The sequence below is a fragment of the Atheta coriaria genome, unplaced genomic scaffold (genome assembly GCF_025399875.1).
Source record: "Atheta coriaria isolate IRGN ID8LTWV9N9 unplaced genomic scaffold, Caltech_Dcor_3.1 hic_scaffold_7_pilon, whole genome shotgun sequence".
NCBI classification, from domain to species: domain Eukaryota; kingdom Metazoa; phylum Arthropoda; class Insecta; order Coleoptera; family Staphylinidae; genus Dalotia; species Dalotia coriaria.
This window is the reverse complement of record NW_027045449.1, coordinates 3022573-3048618: the sequence shown is the minus strand read 5'-3', so window position 1 is coordinate 3048618 and position 26046 is coordinate 3022573. Positions and strand designations below refer to the sequence as shown.

Below are 26046 nucleotides of genomic sequence, written 5' to 3'. Positions count from 1 at the left end.
TAAAAACTTGAAAAATGCAAAAAATACGATTTTGATTAATTTTTGCTTATTTTTTTAAAATAAAATTTATGTTTTTGAAAACTAAAACCTCTAATAAAAAACTACTTTTCAAAAATTTCGACTTCACAAATGATTATTCCAAAAAGTTTTTAAAAAATCAAGAACTTTTCTTTGCCTTCAATAAATATATTTCCAAATATGATCAAAACTAGTGAGATTCCCGTGACATTACACCAAGTTCAAATGGTCGAGATTGTCAAGTTAAAAGTGTGGCTGTAAGTAAAGCGCAGTAACGCCTAGGCTGCATGATTATGTGTCAAGCGTCCCGCCTTAATCCGACGACGAACGCGACCACGATGGAAATCTGTGCCCCCCGCAAACAGCGCCCGAACAAAGTCGTGAGCACATTTACACTAAACCTAAACACGCACCATTTAGGAAATGATATAAAGGAGGTGGCGGCCGGGCGCGACAAACGACGACCGCCGCCCGACGACGCCGCCGCCGCCGACGACTTAATACCAGAACAAATTATGTAAAGCAAGTGCTTTACATTTTTATTAGGCAACCAGCAAATGGGCCGTAAAGACGGACGTAAAAACACAAGAAAAACGCAAGAGACACGTCGCCCATCTATATTACAACTTACAACTATAGAAAGTACTTAAAACGCAAAGAAAAAAATTTGTGATAAATTTTCAAAAATAAAAAAATATATAGAGTTAAGTATGATTTGGGTTAGTGTGAGTGTTAGAATCCGTAAACGTTGAAAAGTTATGATGGATTAGTTACAGCTCGCGCCGGCATTGCGGATAAATCTCGACGACGCTTTTAGGAAGAATATGGCGGCGGTGCCGGGGGCGCATTCCGGATTCTCGCGATGTGTTCGCATTCGTCGTCCCCCTTTTTCACGCGTAACTAACCTCGTGTACGTGCGCTCCTTAAGAGGGTGACGGCGCACACATGTGAACGAACCAAGGTTCTACTTCCACTTCAACAACCAGGGATTTCGAAACACGCAGAGATATTTATCATCAGAGTATCAAAAATTATCTACGAAATAATATGTTTTATAGCGAATAGTTTTGAACTTGAACTAAACCCAGAATTGTGAAGAAGGCAGATCATTAGAAGCAATAGTCGAGGGTCGAGAATGTAGCCTGCGTCTTTATGCAGATTACGTGAAGAGCACAGTTGCAGACTACGGCAGCAGGCACTCGACGAGAGGTGGTTCTACTCGCCGCCGCCCTGCAGTCGCTCAAACAAGCGTCGAGTGGACTTACATCGCGTCGGAAACATGCTCGGCAATGCCGCGATATTTATTACGTTTTTTTGCAGCGATAGGCCTCTAAACTCCTTCGCGAACAAGCACGCCAAACACTCGAGGTGTGCCTACTTGTACGTTGTTGTCACCATGAGTACCGCATATGATTTATTCCATTTCGTTTTTTCTTTTACTGTGTGCTCTAATCAACGTACGAGTTGGAAGGTATCTAGGGGAAGCAAAAAAGTAGAAAAAGCTCAAAATCTTGAAATTTTTTTCAAAAACTGTAATTATTTTGCGTCTTCTTGAAAATTTTTGATTTTTTCTACACAATTACAAAATTGCAAAAATTTTAGGATTACTTAAACCGAAGATTTTCGTATTTCAATTTTTTTTCAAAATTTTGACAAAAAATTTTCGCATAATTTTTTTTGTAAAATTTTTTCCCAAATTTTCTTCTGATTTCTCTTGTAAATAAATACTATATTAATAAAATCAAAAACTAACCCTTTCTTACAATTTCCGCATAAATATCCTTTGGAAATGTTAAAAAAAAAGATTAATACCCATGATGAGTTGACGAAAATTCAAAGTGAATTCCACTGGTGTGGTTTTCCATGCTCGCATCCTCGCGAGAACACCGCATCCTTAAAATATTTATCCGCTATTCCTCTGATCAGGGGATAAGAAAGTTACGGCGCCTCTGGGAGCCATGCATTCCGAGACGCATCCAGCCGCAGCTTCACACCTACGTCGTCTAGTTTATATTGAAAGGTGCCGCCTTGTCTTAGGAGACTGACTGTTGACACGTAAAGTTAAGCGTGGTTGTTAACCGAGAACGCTCTTTGCTCCTTTCAGTACTACTCACTCTACCATCTCTTATATATTCCCAATTTTTCGTTCGCCAACGCGCCACTAAAACTCTTTTCGTACTCTGCTGATGCATCATAAAAATCAAATTCAATTTTAAAGACATAATACTGTTATAATAGTAAAGTATTATATTGGAAAACATTCGGTGAAATATCGACGCATTTGATTTCATTCATAGAAAACAGGATAAATATATGAGCAAATCGTTACGGCATGAGGAAGTTATAAAATGATATTTTAAGAATTGATCTACATGCGCAAGTGTGCACACCATCGTGTTAACATACTTGTTCTAGTTTTTGATCCATATGTGGTTAGTGGAATCTGCACGCAGAAAGCTGACTTCTTCCGGAAATTAAATATTATGAGATTTATAACCGCAGATATTCATTTTTTGCTCTTATAATTTATTTTACCCACAAAGAACGCTATTCAGGTTAATAATTTTGCAGAAAATTTTCAAAAAAATTGATAAACCGCTGGTTTTAATCAAAAAACAAATGAATACAAAGATAACACACGTTTATTTCCGGTGTGATGTAAACTGATGATAATATTTTCATTAAAATAGAATTATTTTCTGTAAAATGTGCAAAATGTCAAAAAATAAACATTGCAGTTGTGTCCTTCGATGATTTTTCTAACACCTAATTTCGCAATGATTGTGACGCAATAGAAAAAACATTTGCATGTCTCGACCGTCAGTTTTGGGCTTGTGTTACATGCGCTACAATGCGCGTTATCGACCGTTACGTGCGTGACGATCGACAAAACGCAAACCATTACGTTTCCGATTACAATATGTGAATATGCTAAACATGTGCAGGCATTCGCCGCGACCACAAAGAGATGAGATCATCGAGCTTGTGCAAGATAAGACAATATTACGGCCGCTAAGATTATGCGTGTAATAAACGAGACCGACACGAATGATGCGAATGACGAAACCGCCAAACTCTTTTTATTATTGCTATACAAGTTAGATACACAAATGAGCTTTATTGATACGAGCATAAATTACGGATGGACGAGCTGTTAACGGCGTGAAAACAACATTTTATTATCTATTTTATTCTTGCGGTTGTGATGTAGCACGCGGCGCATTTAAATAGCACATCACATGAAAATTAATATTAATATCTCATGTTATGATGTCATTCATTTAGAAAATTTTATATTTGGTGTTTAACACGAGTTGTGACGACAAATGTTTTACCTCTTCATATAATCCAGTAACAAAATGATCTTGTGTAAAATATTTTTTAATAAATACTTGAATTTTTTATTGAATTTTGATTTTTGGCTAAAAAATAAAAAAAATTTCAGTGTCTTTACTTTTTAAATGACCAAAACTCTAAAAGAAATGGATAAAATATTAGAAAATTGTATTTTATTGCTTTTTCTATTACTTCTTAATCATTTTTCGCAGTGTTGTTCATCTATTTGCATAGAAAACAAAGTCGCGTTAGTTACAACATTTATAACTCAAGAACGGCTGAACGGATTTTGATGATTTATATTTTGTTTTATTCGTTTTCGTCCCGACTAGGAGAATAACTATTAAAATATCAAAAATTATGATTTAAAGAGTGATAAATAAGGGATGAAAATTAGTATAGAAATTCAGTAATAGATATAATTAAATAAGTAAATCCTAGATGGCGCTATAAGACAAAGACGCAGATAAAAGCTAATTTAAAATCTAAAAACAATGAAAAACCAATTTTTCATTTCAGAAAATAATAGAAAAATCATTTGCATATCCAAAACATATTTTGAAACTATTTATAAAGTTAAAACTCTTTCAAAAAATTTCCAACCTGCACACCCACCAACTTATCATTCCGTGCGAGGGTTGCGAAGGTTGGTGACACCGGCAAAGTTGAATATAAGCGAATAAGCGATATAAATCAGAACGACACAATATGTGTTAGATGTCGTGACCCCGGTGGCGTCGCCTCCGTGGCGCATCTCTTGTTATCACTCTAACTTTTACACTCTTTAACTCTTTAGAGAACCATCAAGCCAGAAACTTCGGAATCAATATAACTAGCTCGCACCCGCCGCGCACAACTATAGCCTTAATACCGTCGTCATCGGCGGGGCGGGGGCGGTGGGCGGCGGAGGTGATGGCGATTGCATGACCCGCACCGCAACCGATGCAATGTGTCGTCGGGCCGAAAACTTATTAAACCTTCGCCGTCTTCGCATCGCTTCAAAGAAATAACCTCCGAATGGAATCACCAGTGAAACTGATGCAACCGAAACTGTATCAAAATATATTTGCTTATATGCGGCATACAAAATAAAAATGGCCGCCCAAAAGTTACCAATGTAATTGTATTACGAAAGTTTTCATCCAAAGCAATCAATCATTTTCAGAAAGGACAAAAATCACGTCAATAATTGCGTCAAGAGATGATGTCTTTGGAAAAAATGATTTCATAAAGAAATATTTTTACACGACGCCATGTTTGATCCAAGGTGATTTGTAAATGACATTTTATACATTATAGAAAGATACTGACTTTGTGTCTGCAGGGCATCTCGTGGTTAACGTCTCTTGCTCCTTTGTGACCAACTGGCTTTCTAGATTACGATCGGTTTATTATGTATTATATATTATGATTACGACCGGAGTGCCAGCGCAACCACGACGAAGCAAAATGCAGAATGAAGAATAAAGAGCACTGAATGCAAAATGCACGACGTGCACTTTTTGTGGATCAACTGATTTTAACCTACGCGTTGGTCAAACAGTAAATCCAGCGTGACTGATGAAGTCAACGCGATGAGCACGGTTAACCGGTTATGCAAAAACATACAAAAACTAAAAATTAGCCTCAATCAAAGTGAATCAAACCTAACTTCTTGTAATTCGCTAAGATTATTGAAAATTATAGATACTTCAAAGTCATCAGCCAACATTTCAGCCTGCTGTCTAAGTATCTGTAATTGCAATGTTAAACCACCGGTTATTTGCAATAATTTATGTCCGAGTGAAATAACAAGGCGCAGAATCTGCACGAACGTGTGACAATTTATATTTTATATCAACACGTTTAACTTGTTGATCGTGCTTGCTGGCTATCCTTTGCCAAAGCAGGAGAAAAGCTTTCGGTGACTACGCTATACGCTGTTATAATGGCAGATTACGATCTCGTCGGAGTTATACAAGGTAATATAACGAGTTCTGTAAAGCACGCTATAAAATACTTGATATGTATGGTTGTAAAATTGTGCATCAATAGAAACACATGTATATTTGGTTGCCTATATTACGCCTGCTAACCATACCTAAGCTAACCGTTCTTAATAATGATTTGTAAATAATTCTGATCGCAAATCACTACGTTTTCGACTTGAATTGAAGTCTAAGTCGTAGTCGAAGTCATGCATAGCTTTAGGCGTTAGGAGTATGCAGATAAATAGTTAAATTGAGTGTATTATACATTATACCCCGTGTGCGGTGCGCGCATACAGCCTAGAGGGTATTATAGCAGTTCCTAATGTTATTTCCATTCGGAGCGATTTCTATTTCCATTTCCAGCGCGCGAGTGTAACACAAAAGCTTGCGTTCGTCTTCGTCGCGCGCGTATTTTCATTTTCACGACTCCGGAGGCGGCGAACGGGGCGATTCAACAGGTGGTTCGTTGGCGCAATATGTTGGCGGGTTGCGGTGGTGGCGGTGGTTTCATCCCGTCATGCCGTACGCCGCCAATTTCGACGCGGAAACAGCGTGAAACAGGGTGAAACAGTGCAAACGTCGACGTTTACACTTTCTCCCTTTCGCACCTCGTTTTGCGCGCGTTGGAAAATTTGTACTCCCGCCCGACGTAAATAAAAGAATTTACAATTTCATGCGGTTTCCTGCAATACTTCACCACTCGAGGAAACTGATTTATTTTCCTTTCATTAAAATTCTAAAATAGAAAAATTGTGTAGGTAACATCTCACAATCAAGTCTGAGCAAAATATGTTTACGTCTTTCGACGCCTCGACAATACGCGCATCTCTCATATAAATTGTTTATTAGCCATTAAATTCAACATATGTAATACGCAATATTTCAATAGCGAAGCAACCTCATATTGTAATGAAACGATAAATAAATTTCGTCTAAACATTTGGGTTAATGAACTATTAAGTAACGAAAATGGCTGCAGTTGTAAATGATATGATGCCAATAATATCAGACGGAAGCAGTGCTGAAATCTGATGTAAGTTACTTAGTTACTAAGTAACAAAAAGTATGCGCAAGCGTAAGCAAACTCAGCGTGCAGCTTCGATTATAAATGAACTGCTCTGGTTGTAAACTGTGACCATCTGTGTGTTATCTGCATGGTTTTTCCACGGAGAGTGAAATGCAAATTTAGCAATCGGTGCTGTGTATCGCACAGCGTGATATTGAGAATGAACAGGAGTTTTTTTCGGTATAAAAATACTTAGTAATATAAATATACGATTTTTAGAAATCGTTTAAATGAAAATTACATCAATATTTGCATAAAAAAACTTGAAAAAGTTTATTTTTGGTTAATTTAAGATTTCACGTGAAATGTTTTGTGTAAGTTTGGTTGCCTATAATAAAATTAACCTAGTTATACCTATTGGTATGTTTGATATCTTTATATACGAGTGTAAAACAGAGTTGTGTTAGTTACACCATTAATAACTCAAGAACTACTGGACAGATTTTGATGATCTATGACTTATTGAATCCGTTTTTAACCCGAATAGCAGAATAAGTATTAACATATCAAAAATTTTGCCTTAGAAGGTGTTAAATAAGGGATGAAAATTGGTGGAGATATTTTATCATAGTTATAGTTAAATAATTCAATCCTGGATGGCGCTTAAGTGCAATATTAGATTTTTTTAACAAAAATTGCGAATTTAATTGAAGAAAACAAAAATTAATGACATTTTTACTAAAAACTATGAGAACCAAGTCACTAGTATGAAATATCGCGGTGTTTCGAAGCGGGAACCGTTCGTTCGTATTGATATTGTATTCGTTTCGATTGTAAGAGTTATCGCCGGCGTTTGTTTTGTATAACCGCTAAGTGCCGAAACGTGTCGCCGGACTTACACTGTTTGTTTTCACTCTTCGTTTATTTGCCTTCGTTCCTTCTTTTATGCAACTCGGACGATCAGTCCGGTCGCTTCTTTATCACTGCTCTTGCACAATATGTGTGTTTTATGTACTAGTTCTTCATCTTTGTATCGTTTCCCCAAAGCCCACTGTTATCTTTCCTTGAACGTCGTGTTTGCCTTTCGAGAAAGGCTTAATTTAACCTCAAAACGCAAACCTCGTAAAACTCCACTCGTATTATTACACACAAATCTAATTCATTGTGTTGTGTTATCAATGTGCTAAGTGAATAATTTATAGGAAGCGGTTTGGTTAAGGTTAAACAATAGATAAATACCAGCAGTTATCAGGCAATTAATAACACGCCGATAAAATAAACTCGCCTCAATTTATTCGTACTTGCGTAGAAATTGTTATTTACGCGCAGAGCAAAATTATTAACGACACAGACTTTGTCGTGCTCTTATTGAAATTTAGTTAATCGGGACACGTGATAAAGTTTATCGCTTGCTTTGCGCGCAATTGTGAGCACATTAGACATGACGGCATTAAAACGTGGAGCAAACCGGGGCATCGAGGCGCGACTCATGCCGACACGGCTAATGTTAACGATCCGATGAACGTGATCTTGAATGAGTGTCGCCGTAATAATTCCGCTCGAATGCAACCATCACACCTCGGTAACACACATGAGAGGGATGCTCTGTAGGGATAGTCAATTATCTATCTTTCATTCATTGCATCACGCGGTTGGCGTGACTTTAATTTAAATATGACAGGGTAATAAAATTAAAAACGACTTAGAAACACATAAAGTGTGCTTGGAGCGTATGTCATGTCAAAATGTCAACGAAAAGAACAAAATTAATGTGTGATCATTAATCGTAAAAGATATAAAAGAGCACTCATCACATCGTCAGCGCCTTATTCTACTTGTTGTTATTATAATTTAGGTTATCGAACGCATAAAAACTTGTAATCGTGTTGGTTGAAAGTGGCAACTACCAACCGCGTTTATCAATAGAATATTTTTTGTTTTGACATTTTCAGCGACATGAGATAAATTTAACGCGAAAAAATTCAATACGACACGTTGTAAAATAATTCCAAAGTTAAATTTATTTGAGGCTAAAGAATCTAGGTAAAAACGACAATAAAGATTATTAAAGAATGGTTACAATGCGTGTGGTATGTGTAAATAGTTAATTTCAACATGGCCGCCGTGGAAACTTAAATATTTGATTCAGAAACAATTCAAATTCAGAAATTTAAAAAAAGTAGAAAATGTGTAGGACTCAATTACATCTCAACTGTGTGTTATGTGTAATTTATTTAAAAACTAGCTAGGTTTAATCTTAAACTGTTGAATTTTTACTGCAAAGGAAGTTATGCTGAGCAATACTTAGGCACGGTTACAATAAGCAATCTAAGTATAAAGTAGAAGCAAACAGAACAACCGATACAGCTACAACAACGTCTAATAATATGAATTCCTTTCCGACTTTTAGAGCAAATACAACTTACGGTATTATAGCATGAGTTAATATTAAGCACACTCGAGTGTGGTAAATATTTAATCATTGTTTGTGCGCTTTTCTTCTCCACGTTAGGTTAATGTTAACACTCGCAGAACATATGGTCGAATGACAGTTTTTCGAAAATTACAATATGAGATTCAATTTGTTAAGTGTGTTTAATGTTTATATTTGTAACGTAACATTCGAGCTGGACCTTGAGTTACTTTTTAATAGCACATCGCTAATGTCACATACAAATATCTGAAAGCATCGGGCATGTGACTTTGGAATGCATAATATGAAGAATTATATTTATAAATGAAAGATGTGTTGACAGGTCGAATAGTAGCCGAATATTCAGCGATATAATTTTTAAAAATTTTGAATTTTTGAGTTTTTAGTAAAAATGTAATTAAATTTTACCTTTTTTGTTCTATAATCTATGTATGTGTCAATTCCATAAAAAATAATGCACCTGAGCACCATCCAGTGTTGAATTATTTAATTAAAACTATGATTAATTCTTTATATCCATTTTCATCCCTTATTTAACACCCTTTAAATCATAATTCTCAAAATTTTAATAATTATTCTCTTAACCGAGACAAAGACGAATCCAATAAATCATAAATCATCAAAAACCGTCTACCCGTTCTTGAGTTATAAAAGCTGTAACTAACATTCCCCGACTATGAAATTGGTAAAATATTCACAATTATAAATATTTTCATTGTGAAGGTGTAGTAGAAGCAAAACAAAAATTAAAATCGAAAACCAAAACTGGAAATTGTAACACAAGTAAACAAAAAGAAGAAGTAAAGGAATTTAAAGAATTATGACATTGTGTAGGTGGTACTGGTACGTACAGGTATGGGCAACGACGCGACTGGCGACAATCACGCATTACGGCCGCCGTACGTCGTCTTCCTTTTCTCATGTCTTGCATTATTCATGGCCTTTAATGACTTTTTATTTTCATACGCAAGCATAAATTACCCACACACTTTTCATTTCTCATTTCTGATTTCAGTTTCGCTCGCGCTTGCATTCGAGAGACCTTCACTGAATAGAGAACTAATTAAAATTTTACACGTTTATTAATCAAGGGTTAATCAAACACTCTTTATATTATTAAATAATTCACCGTCTACCTGCAATAATTTGCAAAATGTAAATTTAAACTTTTAATAATATCGATAGATCTATTTTTTATTGTGAGTTGTAAACTTGAATGTTTTCTAATAAAAGTTTCAACAGGTTATTTTGCACATCGCGCGCTTCATTGACTCGTAAAATTTTCGCCCGAAAGCTCAGCTTCATTTCTAATCGTATTATTACTTTTCGAAGCTTCTCACTTCGTGGTTTACGTTTATTTATCTGTGGATATATACGAACAGACGAATTAAAAGTTTCGACTTCCAAAGCTGTACTTCTTTCATTTCCTGAGCTCCACCCACAACCCAACACCTGCACATATAAAAATAAAGCACGCAGGTTACGTTCAACTAAAATTTCTTTACTAAAATCAAAAAAAATTGACAACTTTGGTTGATTGCCTCCGCATTTATTTCTAAATCATTTTATTGTCCACAGAACAGAAGATGAATTAACTTAAGTCTTTTAATTTATTTCCGCCTATTCGTAAAACGCTTAAAACGAATTTGTCAAAGCGTCGTAAAGTTGACATCACGCTTTGTTCAGTACAAAGCACATCGGCACATGTTTAGTTTCGGATGTTTTGTCAAACCATTTAAGGTCTAATAATGCTAATGCTAATGCACGAAAATCATTCGTGCCAACTTGGTTGTTGTGGTGTATGTGTCATGTTCCACATGTTTCGCTCTCATTTAAATATGGGCCTATTTAAAACCGCCGATTGTCTCATCATCCTACGGGATCACGGTTATTAATAGTCGTCCTCATGAATGACTCATCCGAGCGAGTCGGAGCGCGCTTTTTATTCAAATCCAGCTATTTGTGTTTGGAACGGACACGTGAAACGACCTAATAAAATATTTAACTTCGTACTTAAGATCAGGGCGGCTGGGGCGGACGCGGCGGACTATTGTGATGAGAAATATCAAGAAAAACAAGTTTTGTCACACATACAAAACGTGTATGGATAGTTTAAAGCTCACAAAATATGTTTCATGTGATTAATACCTTTAGGATTTTTAGAACTATTGCAGGATAACATATAATAATAAATCAACAACGAGCTAGTGCACAAAAGCATAAAAATTTCAATGAGCGTACGCGCAACTGTTGGTTTAAAAAAAATTCGGGATTCCATTCAATTGCGGCGTTGTAAATTTACGAGTTTATGTTCTGTGGGATTTTACATTTACGCAGCATTGATATTTTTTATTGATAATATTTACCAAACTTTAATCCGATGCAATAGGAGCTGATAATGTTCTTACCTGAAACAAAAATAAAAATTTTATCAATTAAACTATAAAAATAAAATAAGCTTAAACAAAATATTAATTATCTCGGTTTGTAGGAAATGTTTTGGTAAATTTTATGATTGCTTATCTAAAAATATGGTTTCTGTACAAAGAAATCAATTTTTGTGTACAGTCAGAGTTGATATTTAAATGCAAAACTTGGAAAACGAGATCGAAAACTCCGAAACTTGCAAAACACTACATGCAAAGTATTTTTCAATAACTTGCTAGACTTGTGCGCCAAGTTTGGCAAAACCCACACCGGCACCACATCCGACTATATATACATAACAATAATAAAGCAGAAAGCAGCCTATATTAAATTGCATTTAAATTTATACAATATGTTAGCAACCGAAAGAGTTTTGCCAGCTTTGCGACGATTTACTCGAAAGCCATATCACTTTTGAATAAGAATAATATCTCAGACATGAATTTCAATAAATTCAATAAATGTGAATAGAAAGCAAATATTTTCAAAACCACAGAAAACACTGATATTAAAAAATTAATTATTGCAATAAATAAAAACAAAAAATTATCTCCAACCCATAATAATCAGTTGGAGTCCAAAACGATTAATATGAAAATATTTTTAAGATTGCTTAAATTATAATATTATAGCAACTAAATGTTCATTCACCTTTGAAAGAAAGGTCTAAAAGATCCATAAATCTTAGAGCGAACGCAGCAAGATTAATAATCAACTCGAATGCTACTCAAAATGCATTAGTCAATAAAAATAACGAGGGCGTTATCAAGATCTGCACTCGGGATTGTTTTGTACTTGTTTCTGCCTGAACCGTGCGGCTGATGATGATGAGATTGAATTTGAGGCGATTCGCGAGCCGGACAAGATGAGATGGGCGCGCAAAAGTTGCGCGCGCTAATTTGCATAATTATACGGCGATATCATGTTCAATCTGATGGTAATTGAGTTAATTAATTAAGAAATTCTACGCACGACAAGTTTAAGTAAAGTGAACTAAAGTGTATGTTAACATGTTCGCGTAGTCACAACAACTTTAAATACTTTAATTAGAATTTGTGGCGGGTATTATTTAATTCACTAAAAATAAAATAAAAAACCGAATTTCCGTGGTTTAAAAGACCTTTCAAGTGGTAAAAAAACTATTTCCGGTTAGATGTACTCGTGGTTTCTTAATGGGTAATTTTTCGTTTCAATTGGAAATAAAATAAGGTAAAATAAAGTAAAAGGGCTTTTTTATTGGGAGTTTTAAACAGGTGTTAAATAACACAAAAGTAATGAATGAAATTTACACCTTTTTTTGAGGTTAGGATAATGACGTCACTAAATAATCCACACATCATAAAATTAACTCTTGTAATTATAATTAAAATTGTACCTATTTTATATCCATGTAAAGATGGTGTTTAAAATAAAAGAAGAACAAAACTATAAATTTATAATGACTTGTCATAAATTTATTTAATTCTTCTTTGTCATCCTTGAATATGAAGTATTTCCATATTAAATTAACTTAGCAGTGATTAATTTATCACACCTTCCAATGAGCTGAAAATTTTATATTTCTGTCTTGCGATGAGCTGCTGAGAAGATTGCTCAATTCGACATAATGACATTTAAACAAACACCTTCAACGAGCACTGCAAATGATGCTCACTAGTCTTAACTGTAAACGCTTTTCCAAATGCCATGACACGGTAAATATTAATTATCACATATGTTACTTTCAGTTTCACTCGGACGCCCAGATCCACCCATCATAAATAAACAAACGAATGTAATAATTAATACAAATTGATTGCATCATATCACAAACAAATTTATTTCTGATTTTCTTGACGTTTATTTACCCGCTGCAGCCATATTACTTTCGCTTCCATTCGAAACGAAATCCGATCGCTTAATTTGCAAAAAGTGCAGGAGCCATACAAACGCGCTTCACCTTCAGTGTGAATATTATACGAGCTCGCGTCGAACAAAATTTTGTACACGGAAGCAGAATGCAAAACATACAACGAAGCGGAAACAATATATGCGCATGCACCGAAACTACAATTTTCGCAACGCGTAGTACACTGAACAAAAATTAATTGCAAATTGATATTACAATAAATTTCATGGACATAATCCACATTATTATTTTTTATGTTTAAAAAGTCATTTTTTATGGAGATTATAAGAGAAATTGTGCATTGCAAACTCGTGGTGCATTACAATCAAACGCAATTAAATAATGAACCTCACGGCCACAATTAGGCACAGCTACAGCTAACGAGTGGGATTGTTGTTATGTTTGCGTTTCGGCTAGCCGACGTAATGTTGGATTGTCAATATAATGCGATTATGTGGGCAATGTCATCCAATAATAGCACCAGCAAAAAAATATTCACAAATTTAATCATTAAAAACGAAACTAAAAAATCGAAAAACATACTTGACATAAGCAAAATAATTGCTGCTTAATGCAATTATAAAAGACTTAGTAGCAATTAATGTAAGCGAACGATTTATTCCCAACAATGCATGTCTCTCTGCGCTGCGTTTGATTGCGCTGCATTCACAATTTCAATAAACGTCAATGCAAATGCGTTTAAGCTTTTATTGGATATTAAAAAGCACTGCGCTCAATGGCCGCCGTTACTCGCGTTTATAATAATAGAAGAAAAAAGTCGTAACTTGAAAATCGTGTAGTATATGTACCATATTGAGCCAATGATTAATTTTACGAGTTGATATAGTTTATAGTAAATTAACTTTAATTGATTCTGATGCAATGCAAACTTATTTATTCGGATTACTTAAGTATGTGAGTCATCGCACGTTCACAATCGATGGATGTGGTTAAATTGGAAATGTTGATTTTTTTTGCTGTGGTAGTTTAAACTGATTTATGTGCGTAACAGCCGAAACAAGCAATAAAAATAATGCAAATGTGTGCAGAACGTTTTTAAAAGTCAATCAGCGTTTTATAAATACATGAAAGTCAAAGTATTTCGTGTTTCTTTTAGTTCCACTTTATTTAAAACCAATTGAGGATAGACTACGATTTAATTTGCGGTTAAAATTAGAGTACACGTATAAACAATGTTTTCGGACTAAAAATATTTGGACTCTTTCACAACGCTTTTATTTTGACATAGGAAAATTTAATCGAACAAAATTTCAACACTGAAAAGCTCAGATCTAAATTTACATGATTGCTGAAAACTAAGAGGATCAACAGAAACTTATAAAGCAATCGGGAACATCAACAATTTATGAGTGACAGCTGAATTTCATCAATGGCACTCAAAAATTATGTTTAACGAATGCAAGATGGATATTTAAATGAATCAACAGGTATGTTTGTACGCGCAAACATTAGAAACTAAGGCGGTTTGTCCTTGTGCTTAAGCATAGACAAATAAAATTGTAAATTGACAGAAATGATGACTTCGGGGTCGATATGAATCTATTTTTAAACTCATCTTGCATCATCATAATTTATATTTGTATAATAATATAAAAAATTCTTATTTTTTAACCTAGGCATTAAATTCATTAACTATTTCATATTATTATTTTTAATACCTTTGCATTTCTTAGAATATTCCGATTTAATAGAAAAATACGAAGCGATGTTATAAAAATTAAAACAATGAGCACAATGTATTGTTGATTAAATACAAAAAAATGGAATGAATGCGAATTGAACACAAAGAGACGGGCAAATGATAAAACACAACCCAAAATAAAAAAACAGGCGAATCAAAACGCAAATCCCGACTGCCACAATGTGGAAAACTCGACGCATAAACACAGTTTTAGTTCATACATATTTCGACTCACGTGGAACGCGGATATTTTTAGTTTATTAATGAACACGCCATGGAATTACTTCCCGTCATTGGGAAGCAAAGAAAAAAACGCCCACAACAAGAGCCGGCTTTATTAAATCAAACGTCATTATTTCCTCGCTCCGCGAAAAAATATTCATTAGTTTTTCTTGTTAATATTTAGTTACTAATTGGATACGCATGCATCTTGAGTTGCAACTAAAGTAATTGCGCGCGTTTTGACCAGAGAGTGGCGAAATTAATTAACTCCGAAAACAACAGGTAGCAAATGTATGCGGGCAAAACAACAAGCGATCGAAAATATGACACATTCAAGCCGACCGCATGCTTGTTAATTAAATCGTTTTCGCACAATGTGCAACAAATTTAATAACAATACACACACTACACACGCGAGCGCAGATTATTTAAACGCATGTGCTACGCGTGCAAGATAAACATCATAAATTATACGGCTTTGATTTTCGCAGGGGGAATTTGGAAACATAATTAGAAAATCATTTAGAAGTGTTGCATGTTGTTTATTCGGCGTGCGCGCCGCGTGGAAACTTTGCGAATATTTTTCGCCGCGATGGCGCGTTGTTTCCGTTTTTATCCAGTCGTTTGGCGAACTCTGCTCAAAGTAATTCGGCGCTCTTAAACTTTTCACAAGCTTTCGGCCACGTTTTGAACTGCTTGCCGTAGACCCTAGTTGTTTTTATTATTTTCGTGATTAATTTTTGATTTGGCAGTGGTATAATATATTGCACAAGTTTTTCGTTATTTTTTTAAATTAATACTTAAAAAGTTCAATAGTAAAATATAATAAAATCGGTTAAAAATTGAATTTTTCATTTCGCACCCTCAAAATTTGATAAATCTTTCAAAAACTATTTTTTATCAATAGACAAACTAATTTTTATATGAATAAACGCATTTTTCACTTGATATTTTTCATGTTTTCAGAGAAATTCAAGTTCTTTAGTACAACTGACTTAAGTATGCGTTTTATTCATACATTTCTGAATTAAATCAAAACAAAAATAGCAGAAAAACTTGATATTTAGCTAACAATTCCATTTTTCAAATTTTAAATTTTTTTTACTAAAAACCTAAACTGTAGAGAAGCGAAAAATATTTTTCTTCTAAATTTTTGTATTCCACAAATATGATTCTAAAAGAATATTCATTTAATTGTAATAAAAACTGAATTAAATCCAGTTTATTCTTATTAATTTAATAATAAATTAATACCACAACATTTGTTGATATTGCAGTACAAAGTTCGCCTGTCTAGCTCCTGTTTAACTTTAAATAAAAATAATTTTTATTGTGCAACACGTAACCAAAATTAATTACAGCAATAATTGATAAACCAGCAAGCTAATTAAGCCAGATGAACTTGCACAGCTAATCTTCAATCGCTTAAATCCCTAATGAAGTGATGAAAGCCTCGCGGACCGGTTTTGTCGGATAGCACTTGCGCATGCTGCATGTAAGACGTAAGTACTTGCAGCTGCAATTAACACAAACGCGCCGTAGTTAAATAACAACCCACGCGTTTAATTTACTATTTTATTGCATTAAACTTATGCTTGTGAGCAAACAACACCCGCGCACGCACACTCCGTTGTATTTATATTTAAACCGGCGTGCGAAATGGAAACAAGTGACCGAAAACGTGACCAATGAGATTTGAAAAAAATTACTCTATTGCGCGCGGGTGCGGTGCAGATTAATTTAAATGCTTGCGTTTGGAGTATTTTGAGTATGTTCAGTGGCCGGACACCACCACGAGTGATTAATTAATTAGTTGCTAAATTGGTTGGTTACATGTCAACGTACGCACATCGGAATGAACACATTTGTCAATTTTGGTTCACCGAAATGCGAATTAAAACCACAACGAAATCCGGTCGATAGAAATACTTTCATCAGCGTCAAAGTTAAATATCTCTAGAAAATATTTGATTTATATTTTCGGACAAAAATTCTCGAAGAAAAATCATGAAGGCACTGCTTTTACTAGCCCGTTGGGCTGAGTAATACGTGTGTAAGTTTTAATTACTTATTGTTGGTGCGTCGAATGAGTTATAGCATTCGACCCACGTGCACTAAACATAAATGAAACTCAAAACCAAAACAATTTATGAAAATAAAATTTTTCGCAAATTTAACTCGAATAAACATTTCAATAAAATTCCGATGTTTTAATAATATTTGTTATGGACATTGAATTTTAAAATTAATAGTAATAACATCACTTCATCAACATTTTTGACACAGTTTACCAATGTGATTTAGGTGAACCGCGAACATACGACCTCAATCAATAGCAATAATTTCAATAAACGTGTTTGTGCCTTAATTGCGAGTTTGTTTCATAATACAATAATATGCAAAACGCGTGCGGCGATTTGCATAGCTTTCCCTAATTCGTGAAACTAAAAAAAAAATACATTATCATAAAATATAACACACCAAAAAAAAATTTACCTCAACTAAATCTTGTAATCACATGAAATTGTTTAAATTACAAGATAATAAAAAATACGCCAGAGATAACGCGTTTCTAACACTGGAATTGTTAAAAACGCAAACATCATACCAAGAGATATGGCTTTAAAGTGATTACAACAGAACGGAATGCGTATAAAATAAAATCTCCTCATCGTAGGTTATCATGATAGAGTAGTCTCCCGCCTGCGTGGCGTAGAATAATGTGAAAAGTCCAGCGAGTTGTGCACTAGTTGGCGGCATTCGCACATTGCTGTTACACATAACAGCGCACACATGTAGGTATATAGTGGACGAAATAAACGTTCTAATTACACCGATTTTAATTTAATAGCGCACCACCGGAAAATGTATTAGATTACGCGGAGCGCGCAACTTGAATAATTAAATCAAAACTTTGCATTCTCGAAACTTGCGTATGTGTGTCTGTATTCACGTCATACCACACCGTCCAACGCTCCATCATACCGCCTGTTATGAAACAATGTCGACTATTGTCTACGAAGGCCTGAAAGACGTTATTCTCATCTAATTAAACAATGATGAATATTTACGGTAAGGATTTGGGCGAAAAAATTTGAAATGTTGCCATGTGGACAAATTATTATTGCCATTTGTGTATTGTTAATTTGTTAAATTATCTTCTTTGGAGTTAGAGGTATAGAACGAGGTCGTAACTATATATTTCAGTAAAAAATTTAACTTAAGTGTAAACACTGTACCCTATTAAAACGTTAGATAAGTTAAAAATTACTATCTTGATATATGAAACAATGTAGATGGTGTTATGCTATTTATAACTTAACAATGGCTAGACTAATTTTATTATCTTTGATTCGTCGGAATTGTCTTTGCTAAAAATAACAAAATACGAGTAAGTAGAAAAATTTTGAAAAAATTCAGAAAAAAATAATTTTATCAATATTGTGTGCTGCATTTATATAAATACCATAAAATGTTAGTTACAACATTTATAACTCAAGAATGGTTGGGCAGATTTTCATGATCTATGATTTTTTGGATTTGTCTTTACCCCGAATAGCAGAATAATTAATAAAATATTAAAAATTATGATTTAAAGAGTCTTAAATGAGGGATGAAAATTGGTATGGAGAATCTATCATAGTTATAGCTAAAATATTGAATACCAGATGGCGCTAAAGTGCATTAATATAAATTAATAACATATTTACTAAAAACTACAAAGGCGAAATTGTAAAAAAATGTTAGTTTTATAATAAAACAAAATTAAATTCAATAAATGAATAGTTAATTTACTGATATCTAAATTTTGCAAAAAGGTGTAGAAGCAAATACATTTGTACTGTTTGCTTGCTCGCAGAATTGCTGTTGACTTAATCGCTTTCGACGCCAACTAACAAATAAGCTAAGTACAAAGCGCAACGCTTTAAAGTGGGTATATTAAGAACTTGTATACAAGTTAAAGCACATTCGACGAGATGTGAAAAACGTGCAAAAAAGGACCGCGCGCGCCCGGCGTACACACCAACCCACATACACATCAGTCGCCTTTGTGCGCAGGGAAGTTCTTAAATGCACCCTCAGGGACTTTTCGACAACTTTTCCACCTTTTTAAAGTCTGAATACAACAACACACACCAGCGGAGAGAAAAAAAAACAGCCCCGGATGGGGCACGCGTATGGCTCAACAACATGCAAACTTGGCGTTTCGGTTAATTAGGATTAACACTTCTTAGTTTTATTCCACGCGCGCTCATGAAAACAACCATTTTGTGGAAGAGAGGATAATTTTCTAAAATTAACACTTGATTAATCGTATTTTCCCAGTTCGTAAAATTTCAGCGAATTTTAATGTGATGCGAGTTTTGTTTATGTAATAAATTTGTGCATAAATATAAACTGATGTACTTTTCAACTGATAAATAAATATTTCTCGGAAAATTCGAGTATAAATATTTGCGTTAAATGAAATTCTCTCTTATCTGCAGTGTAATAATTTTGGGTTATCACAAAAATAATGAATAAATTAATAATTTTTATAAAAAAATTAATTTTTCTAAAGAAATTTAAAAAAAAAATCTTAAAAACACTTGTTCTTCACTTATTTATTTGGAATATTTTAATGACGAGTGAAACGCATCGACTATTTGTTAAACAAATTAGTACGCAACCTTCAGCGATAAATTTTGCCGCTGTTAATCTCTTCACAAACACGTGTTTGAAACACAATCTGCTTTCCGCAGAAAAATAAGCAGAAATTAATTTTGCAGTGTTTTGATCAAACAAAATTACCTGAAGATGAGCATTGAGGCCTTGCGGGCCCTGCAGGAGCACAACGAGAAAGAGTAAAAGTCCGGCGCACAGGAACAGTCTATGCTGGGGTTCGCCTAACCCCATCGTCAGCGCTTATTGTCACTCGTCCGCAGTATTATCGCTTCGAAATTGGAGCAAGATATCCGAAATAAACGCGAATCAACGGAAAAATAAAACAGTCGTCGTCGTCGTAAAGTCGCGCGCGCGGGTCCCGTTTGCTACGCGAAGGCGACGAGGCTCATCGCACGCGAGATGTTAAGACACTAGACCCCGCAAGTTGACTGAGCGGGGAGTTGGGTCTCCTCGGCCTGCTGCGTGTGCCCCGCGAGTATTCGTTATTTGTATTTGGTACGAAAAAGCACATGTGCGGCTGGCGGGCGTCCGTCCGCAGTGAGTCGTGCGGTCGTGTTGTTGCCGGTTGACTGTTGCGGGCCACGATGCGCGGCCCTGCTGGCTCTGCTGCCGCGCGCGAGCCTCGTACCCTCTTCTTGCGCGCACCGCACACACACACACCGCACAGGCACAATCGACGCCTCTATGGTCTCGCGGGCGCTGGTGTACTCTTGCAGTGGCTACTGCCTCTGCTGATGGCCTGCACGTTGGGTATTATTACCACACGTCTGCGACGGGTACATTTGCCAGCCGCCGGCGAGTAACCAGTTGTTGTGGCGGACGCGGCCGGTCGCTTGTTTTCGTGGAAAGCACGTGCTTATTACTTGCTCTCCGCACAACTGATACTAATATTGCCAACATTACCTATATTTATGCAAATTGTAAGATTTGCTTTAATTGAGTACAACACTTCGCGGCGAAATTACTGGGGAGGTGATAGTTTGGAGAAATGATTAAAAAAATAAAAAATATTTTTAGTTTTTTGCTTATAGCTCCTAAGAAAATCATCCGATTTAAGAAATATTTTGGGAAAATATTAGTATTATCATTATTTACCACTGTGTTAAATTTGGTTATTATTGGATTAATATTTTAAAAGATATCAAAGAGGTACAAATTTTTTTTCTAAAATATTTTCGTTGATAATATTTTTCTGGTAAATAAAAATTAAAATTTTTCTTCAAATTTATGTTCTTCACATCATAATTGATATCTATACTAAATTTTATCATTTTCTAACCATTATTATAGAAAATATGAAGAAAAATCAAATTATTTCATGAAAAAATCGCACAAAATACCCAATGAAACAAAATATTACTGAAAATCACATTTTGATTTGATTTATCTTGATAATACCAAAAATAAATTGAAAAATTTATTTATATTAATATTCTCTATATAATAATTGATACTTACTCTAAATTTTATCATTTTCTAACCATTATTATAGAAAATATAAAGAAAAATCAAATTATTTTCCGAAAAAAAGCAAAAAATATCCAAACTACTTAAAAAAATTAAAAAATCTAGAAATATCACAGCAATCAACCAAAATATTATTCAAAATCAGCTCTGATTTTATCTCTTTATTGATACCCACCTACAATTTTTATAGTCAATGGCGTGAAAGTGCAATACCTCGTATTGTTACACCGCCAATCAATGTCAATGATCTTGATGTACACGCGCACATACCTACACCTATGTACCTATGCACTTATCTGATTTCCCACCGAGAAGAAAATAGAGTTGATTAAGTTTTTGCCGTCGTCGACGCATTGCAATTGATTCATCGATGACGTCACACCGTTGGCATGCGCTCTCGGACGCATACTTTACATTAATACCCACTTCAAACGCATTAAACGAACTCATCGAGAGACTTTAACATTTATAAGTTATCAATTCCATTTTAGTTTTCTATATAATACTTAGTAGGAATAAATTTAAACAAATTAGTGATAGTTTTGTTATGCAATGGTACAAATTGCTCACGAGCTGATATCATCGTGTTCCGATGAGGTCAACGACGAGTTTAGAAAAATGTATCATAATATTATGAGTACTGCAGCGGGCAAGGCAGGAGCGCAAAAAAGGTTTTACGAAATTAACGCCGGTCGTGATTTTTTCTAGCGCTCGTGTGTTTCAGTGCAAAGCAGAGAGGGAAATTTTATGATTGAATTAAAATCCATGTGATTGACTTCATTATTACTGTTATTCCATTCGTTTGTAAGGATTTTTTCACCTTTTTGTACAAAATGCGCAAAATTAGTTAAAAAATTATTTTTCTTATATTGTTTCGATTTTAAAAATTTGTTTTAATATAAAAATGGTGTGTTTTTCCTATGTGGGTGATTTTGTGCAGTTTGGCGTTTCGGTGCCCTTCGATTTCCAGTAAATCTCATATTTGTACGCCGACTACATTATACACACACGTTTGGAAACGTGAAACGAAAACGCGCTGCCGTTCGCGTTTAATTATTCATCAAACGCGATTCGATTCGATTTATACGCGGAATCGTTGCGAGAATATTATGACTTAAATATAAATATTTGACCCCAAACACCCACAACTACTCATCGCACATCTGATAGAAGGATAGAACTTACATCGTCTTGTGCGATAGAAGCACTAGAAGCGGATTATAAGATTATAAGTTAGTTGCATAAAAACCAAATGCAATAATCGATTTTCTTTCGACCCAATATTCTCTATACATGCGTATAAATGATGCATCGTTTACTTACTTACTGATTTGTAAAAAAGATTTCAGAGAACACTTTGTATTATTAACGTTTTTTGCGCGCGCGCGCGCAAGGAAAAATTGTATTCTAGAAAAATAAATTGTGTTTACTTGACTTTACATGACAAAACTTCGATTATTATTTGATATTTTTGTAGTTTTCGATTTGTTTCGAAAGAATGGAACTTCTTCCAATCAGTTTTCCGTGTTACCACGCATGCAATCGTCAGTCGTCAACTTTGACTTTTGCTTGAACGATGCGCTGTTTCTGTTAACCTTCTCGATCCTTTTTTTCATCATTCATCATTTATTTTATGATCAATTCTTTACTAAATTGCATAATACATTGTTTTAATTATAATTAACTATCTGCAATAAAATCATTATGTCCTATTCATGTATTGCAACTCAAAAATGCGACTTGTAAGTAAAATGTTCGTTAATAAATAATTATTTATTGCATTATGCGGAATTTCATTGTTTTCAATAAAAACTTTGGATTCTTTCCAAATTGTTTCTGCGTATGCCAATCAATCAAAGTTCTGTTGACATCTTGGTGACAGTTCAATCATTTCCGGAACATGAAAACCCTACCCACGTGTTCTTATTCAGTTTTTAGCATTATAATAATAGATTTATTGTGAAACCGTGTGTGATTATAGATATTATTATACATTTACGAATTGTCAATCGATGCGATGCGCTTTATAACAAAAAACTGAATATGTGTCTAGGTTTGTTTTGCTTTGCGCAGATAATGCGATAATTAATTTGGCATATGTCCAAAACGCTCGCGCAGAAACTGAAAACTGAATTGTGTGTTAGCAAGTTGCATTTATTTTCATTCCGCCATACGCTGAAGTTTGATGAACTATAATTGGGAAACCGAAAGGCACTGCAACTTTCGGCGATATAAAATATTCAATAGTCAATTCGACAACACAATACCACGACCACCGCAAATTTGATTTGCGTGCCTTAGGTTCAGGGGAGCACGTCAACTAAATTACAAAATGCATTGAAAGTTAAAAAAATAAAAAATAAATAAACCGGAACTTCATTTCGGCAATATTATTACACATACTAAAAATAACTAAAAAGATTAATTATCGAATATATTCGCCGGTATTTGTTTACTTTTTTGTTGACACTGATTTATTTAATTAATATTTTTATATTCCTTATCAAATTGTATTTTTCTGAATCAATATAAACATAAATTAAAAAATTATGTCATCTTAATGTAAATACTTTTGACAATTATTAATATGCTTATTTTTAATTTTAAATGTTTATTAAAATTATTATCTTAATAATTAATATTTAATAATACAAGCTTTAAGTTTTCGATAGGAAAAAAGTTGAACCAACACTAATAAATTTGATTTTGTAATACAGTATGCGCCATCTCTTGACAATTATCCAAACTACAATCGAAAAGCATTCTGCGCTACTGGTAATATTCAAACAATAATTTTACGCTAGTAGGCAACACGTGTCGCTACCCTAACATATTTAAATTTTAAAACAAATTAAATCAAAGTATTGATTGCTAATATCACATTAAAAATAATAAATAATAAACACTGATTATTATTTACTTAAAAACAGTTAAATTTAAACTAAATAATACATTTACTTCCACACCACTAACTTTAATCGATTTCTGCAAGTTGTTTACGTCATTAGGACAATTAGTCATTGTTATACCAATTTCAATGCGCCTTACAAACCTGTTGTTGCTTGTTATCTAACAACAAAACCTAAACAAGCAAAAAACTTAATATAGACAACGCGTTTTTAAATCGATGAGCACCCGTTACCTAATCGCACGATGTCGGTAATGCCGCACGTTGTTGAAGTTATTGTTATTTAATAAATTGCTTGAGTCAAAGGTAACTTCAGCAGAATTTCGAAGCCGTGCGGGCACAGCGTGTGGCAATCGTAAGGATACACCGCACATTCGATGCGTACACGTGATTAGGATCACTCACGTGGAGCGTCCTCGTGTGCGAGACGCGCACAATACGCCGCGGCTGGCGTGTTCATGATGTTGAACAATTACTTTATTAGATCGAAAGACGCACTTTGCGTGTTTTGAATATATGCATCTGCTCGCGCTGGCAGGGCAGATCGATCAAGTATAATTTAAACTTTTCGATATTACAGAATATAATTGATGTATCTATTAATATATTACTGCGTTGTTAGAAAAACTGCATTTCCTTATTTTTATTGAATTAAAAAAATAAAAAGGATTGCAAATGAAAAGATAAATAATAGATGGATGCGCACTTTATATAAGTGGGAAAAACGTGTTGTTGTCCATGCAGGTGGCTTCCAGGGTGAGTATTGATTTGAGAAAGCTTTCATTTGTTTGTTGCTTTCTTCTGCAAGATGCAAACAGGATATCCTGTTTTAGAATAGAAACGTCCAATTTCTGAGGCATTTTCAATAAATGTCCCTATTTTTATTATTTATTTCCGTGCGTACGTGTTGAACATTCACTTTAAATATAGTTGTATTCTATTTATAAATAATAAAAGAAAAACTGGACGTTTCTAGCGATTTTTTTTCGTTTTCTGACGACAACTTCATAAATCAACCCTTGATTTTATTTTAAGCTCAAACTTTTATAATCTTATCCTCAAGATTGACCTTCGTGCATAAACCGATGAAATATATATTATATTTCCGGAATTATTCATGAAAAATAAACATACTAAAGAAATGTTATTTTTGGATTATATTATGTTGATAATTCCTAAATTTTTCATTCGAATCGAATAATAACTTAATTATACAATTTTGTTCCCTAGTGTGATCTTTGTGCAAAATTTCATCAAATATACTTTAATACTTTTGGAGATATTCACGAAAAATGAATATTTCGATAAAAAATGTCACAATTTTTGATTATTTTTGTCAATAATTCTCACATTTATCAACCGATTTATAAAATAAAGTGAATATATAATTTTAACCTCCAGTATAACTCTTGTGCAAAATTTTATCATATATACTTTATTACTTTTGAAGATATTCATAAAAAATAAATATTTCGACAAAAAATATTAACTTTTTTAATTTATTTTCACAACATTTTCAACCAATTCCTAAAATAACATGAATATATAATTTTGTACAAAATTTGATAAAATATACTCTAATAATTCAGAAGATAATCAAGAAAAACTTAATTATTCCGGAAATTAATTATTTTATTTTATTAATCATAACTTCACCTGAGCGCTTTAATTAATATTACATAACCTTAGCATTAAGACCAGACTCTGTGCAAATAGTTCAAAACATTAGTAGATATTCATGAAAATTATCACACTGCTCAAATTATATTCGCAACGTAATTAATAATATTTACTTCTAAATTTATTGCCTTTTCAAATTCTTTGAAACTTTTCCACCTTTGTTTAAATCCTTTGAGATAACGACAATATTCTAATAATATCATTGGCTCAATATGTATGCACAGCATTTTCAATATTTACCTAGCTTGTTGATTCTTTTAAATAGTGTACGCAGGTAGTATTTGCTTTTCCTTGCGCGTTTCGAGATATTTTCCGCGCAGCAG

At 34.0% G+C, this 26046-nt stretch overlaps 1 protein-coding gene across 2 annotated transcripts in view; it reads right to left on the bottom strand.

The window, feature by feature from the left end:
• Positions 1-20171, bottom strand: part of trol (terribly reduced optic lobes) — an 87670-nt gene extending 67499 nt beyond the window's left edge. Inside the window, exon 1 of one of the 2 annotated variants that reach the window (XR_010549255.1) lies at positions 19795-20171. Coding sequence is in view for 1 of the 2 variants with exons in the window: in XM_065308120.1 (XP_065164192.1) it covers positions 19795-19899 (105 nt within the window). In the remaining variant the exon portion in view is untranslated. The remainder of the gene's footprint in view (positions 1-19794) is intronic. The other variant, XM_065308120.1, reaches the window with a different exon arrangement.
• Positions 20172-26046: the final 5875 nt, after the last annotated feature.